Genomic DNA, 7,133 nt, shown 5'->3' with positions numbered 1-7,133 from the left:
AAGAGAGAGAGAAAGAGAAACATCAGTGATGAGATAGAATACCAGTAATTGATCAACTGTTTCCTGCACGCCCCCTACTGGGGATTGAGCCTGCAATCCGGGCATGTGCCCTGACCGGGAGCCATGCTCAACCACTGAGCCATGCCAGCTGTTCCTAGTTTATTTTTAAAATAAACATACAGTGGGGCCTTGACTTAGGAGTTTAATTCGTTCCGAGACCGAGCTCCGAGCTCATTAAGGGGCTCGTTAACTCAAATTACCCTGTCAACTCAATGCAAAAAATCTGCTGAGAGACAGCTGGTATCTCAAAAAACTCGTTAGTCAGGTCACTCGTAAGTCAAGGCCCCACTGTATTTGTAACAATGAGTGACTTACATTAGTGTGGGAACCAGGTGGGGTGCCACACCTCCACACCATGGGTGAGTCTGGGAGCAGAGGGCACTGCAGCTCTCAGAAGGAAGACTTCCAGGCCCCCACGGAGCTGGGGGTGCAGGAGACCAGGTCCCAGAGATCCCTCAGGTCATGGCCCCACTTTCTTGCAGGCCACAGGTCTGGGCCTCAAGCTCCTACACCCTCATCCCTGCCTCCTCCTACCAGACTCCTCATCTGTCCTTGCCAGGCCTGCTTAGCAGCTCAGGCAGCCCTCATAAATCAGGGCTCCTTGCCCTTTTATACTCTGGCTCTTGGTGCACACAGCCTTTTGGGCCTGTGGAGCCTGAAATAAATCCTCTCAGGCACCGAGTCCCTGAGAAGCCCCCGCAGAGCGCTAGTCAGCACCTAGCAAGACTTCTCTTTGTTCTGCCTGGGGGCCCTGCTGTCCAGGCCCCTCCTCCTGTCCAGCCTCTCCCCTCCTTAGTCACCTGGAGGCCTGTTTGCATGATGTCCCTCTGCAGGGAGCTGCACGCCTCTTCCCAGGCTGTTTCCTGGGGTGATTGTCCAGGGGATTTCTGGCAGCTCCCAAGCCTCTGAGTGTCCCAATTGTCCCCCAGATCTGAGGGTGGGGCAGCTGCCAAGGGCACACCCAGGCTTGCGCTGCCGTGGCGTGGCCACCCTTCCCCTGTGCTCATGTGGGACACTGTAACACTGTGAGGATGGTTGAGCAGACATTATTCTGAGATCACAAGAGAGCGGCTCTGAGGTTTAACACCTTGACTCAAATCCCATGGTTATGTTTTCATGGTCCCTTATCTCACGCCTCCAGTGCCTTAGAACATTTGTGATTTTGTCTTTTATTGGTGTGATTACTTGAATTCTATCTGTATTCCCCTCCAAATAGGACAGCTTTGCCCACCACTCTATTCCCAGTGCCTTGTCCACTGGCTGATACACAGATGCTCCATAAATGTTTTTAAGTCATTGGATGAATTTTTGAGTTAAGAGGAAGAACATTCATTCATTCATTCATTCAACAATGGATTGAGTGCTGGGCCCTTTGGTGGGTCCTGGGGATTAAAGATGAATAAGATATAACCCCACCCTTGAAGAAACCAGTCTTGTGAGGAAGACAGACTTGTAAATAAGAAATTACAACACTGCTTAAAAACACCTTAATGGAGGAATGTCCCACGTGCTAGGACAAAACAGGTTCTACATCCTTCCTGGAGGAGGGGCCTTGCAGGATGCGTGTTGGGGCTGGGCAGAGTGAGGGAAGGGCATTCCTAGCCCGGGGCCTGGGGGGTGGTGACAATGAGTTCCACATCCGAGCCAATTTGAAACCATCATAAGATTTCTTGAACCAACAGCTCAAATATAATCTCTCCATTCTGCTCCTGGCTCTCTCATCTGTAACTGCATCCCACACATCACCGAGCAGGTGGGCCCCAGCTGTCTGCAGACAGTCTTCCTCGGCTTGTCTTTTACTCCCTTCTCTCGGACTAGCAAGGGTTCCTCTGACTTGCAGTTCCCGATACCGTTGCCTTTTCCACTTGTTGTGTAATTAACGTTGTGATGTAAGATATTCAGGTGCACATGTATACACAAGAGGAAGGAGTCGGGATTCTTGGGGGACAAGGTGGGCTGTGGGTGAAATAGGGTTGCTTGTAAGTTAAGTACCAGAGGGAAAGGTTAGTGCAATCTATTGTGTGAGGAGCAGAAGGGAGTCATAGGTAATCACTTCGGGACTCAGGGGCTGGGCTGTTTTAGATGTGCCTGCAATGGAGGAGGGCCCCTATCACAGTGATAAATGTCATCGAAAGGTGACAAATGTCAGCTCAGTGGAGAGAGGCTACGGTGCTTCTACAGTTGCAGTAATTTTAAAAGAGGAACCTAGCAATTTGACCTAAAACGGACTTCATGGATTTGCTTTCTATGCCACACACACACACACACACACACACACGCACTGCTGGATCCCTCCCCGGCTGTTTTTACATCAATTTTATTCTTACTTGTATCTTTACAGAAAATGGCACAGAAATCACAGGTTTAGAATACCTAGAAGTTATTACAGTTCCATATTTCAAACACCTCAATATCAAGGCTCTTTCTTCTCACTCTATGTACATTATTTACACACCAGGGGCTACAGTCTAACACTTCAAACCAACAGGGGGCAAAGACGAGAACTGGGCGAAAGTTCTGTGAATGGAATGAAGAAGAAATCAACTTGCAATAGGGAGTTAAAATCCCAATTCACTGTCTCAGGCCTTTCATGAGGTATTCCCTGCAGAAGTGGTGGGATGGTAAGGAAATGGGATGGGGTGAGGGGGACATGACCTGGCCTGGGGGTGGGGGGACAGCTGCAGAGGCCACCAGTACGGGCAGGTCCTCTCAGCAGACGGGAAGAAACCTTTTGCCCCCTGCTCCATGTGCTCACTGTCCGTCTGATTCTAGCGGACATGCACCTATGCACGCACCTGGCATGAAGGCGCGCGCCCATTGCTTAGTTTGTTGTTTGGGTCTAACACTGGCTCCTGCTTTCCTCCTTCGAGCCTTTTCTCATTCCCTTCTTGTGATCAACCCTTGATGACTATATAGAGCCCCAGGCCCTCTCCAGGCTTGGCCTTCCAAGGACAACCTGGGTGAAACTGGGTCAAGGTCTGTGGCTTCCCAGGTGTTCATTTAATAGCTGGATTGGGTTGCTCCAAGGCAGGGCACATGCGAACCAGTAATTTGTGAGAAGCTCCAGGGAAAGGGTGCCTTGCACAGCAAGTCAGGGTCACAGGCAGCTCATCAGGGGAGTCGGTGCTTTAGAGCACAGCCCAAGGGCCCTGGTGGAGGGGGTGGTCCCCCCAGCAGTGCAGAGAGCCACTCGGTGAGAGGTGCCCCTGGCTGCAGGGCACGGGCCCTGGACTCACTACAGGTGCACATCATCTCACATGGGGCTGGCACTGGTGCTGGGAGGAATGGTGGGGCGTGGAGAGGGCAGGTTCCTCGGGGTGACCACGGAGGGCGGCCGAGGGGCCCAGGCTGAGTCTTCCCTCCCATGTTTAATCTGGACTCTGGGCCCCACTGATGGGGTGGAGCAGAGGTTGTACCTGGGCCTGCAGGGCAGTACATTCACACGGTGGAGGCCCAGGTCCGGGCCCGCGGGAAGGGACAGGCTGAGGGGGGAAGTTACTGGCTGAGGACTGGGGTGCTCAGGACATTGGCCCTGGAGTGCAGGGCCCCTCCCCCTGACAGGGCCAGGCAGGCAATGGGCTGTGGGCCTGGGGGGAGCAGAATCCACAGGGGGTTAGAGCTGGGCAGAGGGTCTAGAGCAAGAGGACAGTGAGGGGCAGATCCGGACAGTGAGAGTGGCCAGGGATTGAGTGAAAGCGGCTTGAGGGGCGGTGTGGGCAGCAGAAAGGCTTCCGAGGCAGGGCTGTTGGGCTGAGGAGGATGCTGAGGAGGTCAAGACTAGGAAGGGGATACCAGCGTGGTCCAAAGCCTTGGCCAGAATTGAGCTGTGTCTGAGGTCGCCCGGGGGTCATGGAGGGCCTATGGGGCAGGGAGCGGGTGGCAAAGGCCAGGCTGGGCCCAGCCTCGGAGGACACCTCCCGGCACCACAGGCCCGGAGGAGAGCAGTCCTGGGCTCCAGTGGCAGCGCACCCTTGACCCTTGACCTAAGCCACGTCCTCGAGCTGCCGAGGACTCAGCTTCTCCACTGGCCTGTCCTCGTCCATGGCCTCCTCTTCCTCGGGCTCCTCGGCGTTCCGGGCCAGGCTGTTGGGCCCGGACACAGTCCCCAGCACTTTGGTGCTGTGCTCCTGCGCCCTGGCTCGGAGCGCCGCAATGCTGTTCTCCCTCAGTTCCTCCTGGGACATGGCCGCCGGGCCGTCGGGGCCCCGCTCCTCCTGCTCCATCTTATCCAGCTTGGGCAGGGCCTGGCGCTCCACCTCGGGCTTCCTCCCCGACTCGGCTGCTGCCTCCAGCGACTTTTTGTGCATTCCTAAAAAGAAGTGTTGGTATTCGGGTTTAGAAAAGCGCCTGGGAAAGCCATCTTGAACTGAAAACAGCAAAGATAGAGAGAGGCCAGAATTAAGGACAAGCAGAAAGCCTTACTTCACACACCACAGTCATGAGTCCCAGGGCTGGGCCAGGGCAGCGGGAGGGCTGCAGACCAGCAACTAGGCGCTGGCCTGCAGAGGGCTCCTCCCAGCCACGCCCCTGGCCACTGCCCCCCTGGCAGCCTGTTCTGTCCCTTCCCAAGCACAGAACTTGCTCCCATCCCTCCCTCCTGGGATTCGAGGTCTTAGAACCCCAAGGCAGGCTGGTGCTCTATCAGACAGGCCCAGATGGCAGGTGGAGGAAGATGGCAGGTGGAGAGATTTAGGGGGCAAGAAGGCCTTTGGGCAAAGCCAGAATGTGGCCAAAGGGACCTAGGGGTCCCCCAGCCCCCAAGAGGGGCCGTTCCATTCATCACAAGCGCACCTCCCACAGGGAAGAAAGGAGTACAGACCCTGGGGCACCAGTCACACCCCCCTCACAGGACAAAAGAACCCACAGTCAGGGACCTGTCCAGGATGGACGTCCTAGGCACCGTGGGTGGATGCAAGAGAGACACCAAGCCCTGGGCCCAGCCCACACGGAGCCCCCAGGGGAGCTGGGGGACCTGCTTTGGAGGCCTCCCTTCTGCTCGGCTGCTGTGCCAGGTCCCTTTGCTCCAGGCTCCGTCCCCTCCTAGGGGAGCCCACTCTCCTTGCCTCGGGGGCAGGGCCCCAAGGAGGGTGTGGGCTCTTACCGAGCAGCCACGGGGCACAGGAGTCCATGATGCCATCCTTGGCGGACTTGAGGATGGACTCGGGCAGGGGGATGGAGTGCCGCACCATGGCCCCATACAGCCCGTACTCCGCCATGACGCTGCTCCGGCCCCAGCACTTCTCTCGCTTCCTCCACTTGGCTCTGCGATTCTGGAACCAGACCTGCAGGTGTAGACCAACAGGTCAGGGGTGTGCTCTGAGGGGCCCTGGGCCCAGGCCCCCCACCCCCCTCCATGTCTATCTGGAGTTAAGGTCCCCAACCTTTCCATGGCCAACGGCCCCATACTCTTGGGACTGCTGGTTTCTCCAGGTGGGTGTCCTTACTCAAGCCCCCTGGTACCCAGGGGGTTCTTCCAGGCTCAGGGGTATCCCCCAGAATCTGATGGGTGAAATGGTCTCTTGTTTTCTTTTCTTTTTTTTTTTTAGTGGGATAAGGACACCTCTAGGTCAGGGTCCTGCAGGTGAGCAGGGCCCAATGTGGTCTTCAGTTTGCAGCTGAGAAGCCCGACCCAGGTAGTTCTTTGTGCTCAGACCTTAGGGCATAAAGAGAATGTCTTTCTGACTTGCAGAGGGACACGTTTCTTCCCAGGGGCTGGACTAGCCGTGTTCAGAGCTCCCTCCCTCTCCCCCGAAGGCTTCCAGGGAGCACGAAGGTGCCATGAAGCCTGGGAACCGAGCAGAAGAGGGGGTGCTCCCAGGCCTGCGTCAGCGCCCTCCTGGGCCCGGTCCTGAGCCTGCCATCCACAGGCCCTCCATTCGCCTGCTCTCCAGTTACCAACCCAACTCGGCATCATATTTGAGGGATTGGCAGCCATCCCTCCGTCAGGGAAGAAAGACGAAATTCTCAGTGGTGGGAGAAGCAGATGGGAGTGGGCACCTAGGAAAGTGTGGTGGGGCACGCTAGGGAAGGTTTTATTTCTGGTCCCCAAACCGGTGCAGAGTCTGAATGAGGGGCGGTTGTCCTGGGGGTGCCTGGAGCTCTCCCGCCCTGGAGGGGCTGCCATGCTTGGGGGAGGGGAGATTCCTTGTCTCCCAAACCAGCTTTCCCGAGACTTCCAGCCACTGACAGGAGCCAGAACCAGAACCAGGGGCCGGCCACTGTTCCTCCAGTAGGTGCGGGGCGCAGGCAGGACCCCAGGCCCGGGGTGGAGGGGGTGGGGGGGGCCCTCTTGTTCCTTCACAGCTCCTTGGGCTCTGTCCCCCCAGTGCAGCAAGGAGCTCTGGGAAATGGGGAGAAGAGGGGAGGGCAGGGGCGGATTCCAGAAACCTATTAGTTTCCGCTGCGATTTCCATTCCCTCGCCTCGCCGGCCCCCCCTTCCCTCCGGGCCCCCTCCCCGCCCTCGGCAGCGGAGGTTTCAGCTTTTGATGAAAAATCGCTCCAGCTCTATTCAGGAGGCGGCAAAAGAAGAGTCACCCCCAGGGGCAGCCCTGGGCTGATTGAAAAATAAGTTAATTTCAGTTTGAATCGATGGGCCTCAGGCACTGAAATATCACGGGAAATTAAAGCGGCTGCTCCCCCGGGGGCCGCGGCATTGACCCGCACTAATTAATGCTGGGGAGGCCGCACGAGCCGCGCTTCGAGCCGCTCCCCCTCCCCGGGGGACCCCAAACACTTCTCATTTAACTAATTAGACGGGGAAAATTGGGTGTTAATTTGTTTAGGATTTTTCCCCTTCTTCCCCCGGCAGCTCCCTCCCCGGCTCCGCCCCGCGCGGGGGCGCGGGAAATGAATGCGGGGCTCGCTGGCAGATGGCTGCCCCGGTCACTCCGCAATCTTCTCAGACTTGATTGCTTGATTAGGTCGTTAGCACATTAAAAAAAAAAAATTGCTTGCCGTCTGGCGCTGGCGTGATGAGTGGGACGCGCGGCAGCGCCTGGGTAATTTATCTTTTTATACGGCAAAGAATTTGATTTCAATCTGCAGATATATGGGGCGCCTTTGACACCTGTTT

General features: G+C 56.5%; 1 protein-coding gene across 1 annotated transcript in view; it reads right to left on the bottom strand.

Annotated features, from left to right (window-relative positions):
• Nucleotides 1-2,361: 2,361 nt before the first annotated feature.
• VSX2 (visual system homeobox 2) overlaps nucleotides 2,362-7,133 on the bottom strand; it is a 20,822-nt gene continuing 16,050 nt past the window's right edge. Inside the window, exons 5-6 of the mRNA XM_014531163.1 lie at nucleotides 5,162-5,342; nucleotides 2,362-4,426 (exon numbers count right to left, since the gene is read on the bottom strand). Coding sequence (XP_014386649.1) covers nucleotides 4,044-4,426; nucleotides 5,162-5,342 — 564 coding nt within the window. The 3' untranslated portion in view covers nucleotides 2,362-4,043. The remainder of the gene's footprint in view (nucleotides 4,427-5,161; nucleotides 5,343-7,133) is intronic.

This window comes from Myotis brandtii, unplaced genomic scaffold (genome assembly GCF_000412655.1).
Source record: "Myotis brandtii unplaced genomic scaffold, ASM41265v1 scaffold793, whole genome shotgun sequence".
In the NCBI taxonomy this organism is placed as follows: Eukaryota; Metazoa; Chordata; class Mammalia; order Chiroptera; family Vespertilionidae; genus Myotis; species Myotis brandtii.
The sequence above is the reverse complement of the archived record's forward strand: the minus strand, read 5'-3'. Positions and strand labels throughout refer to the sequence as shown.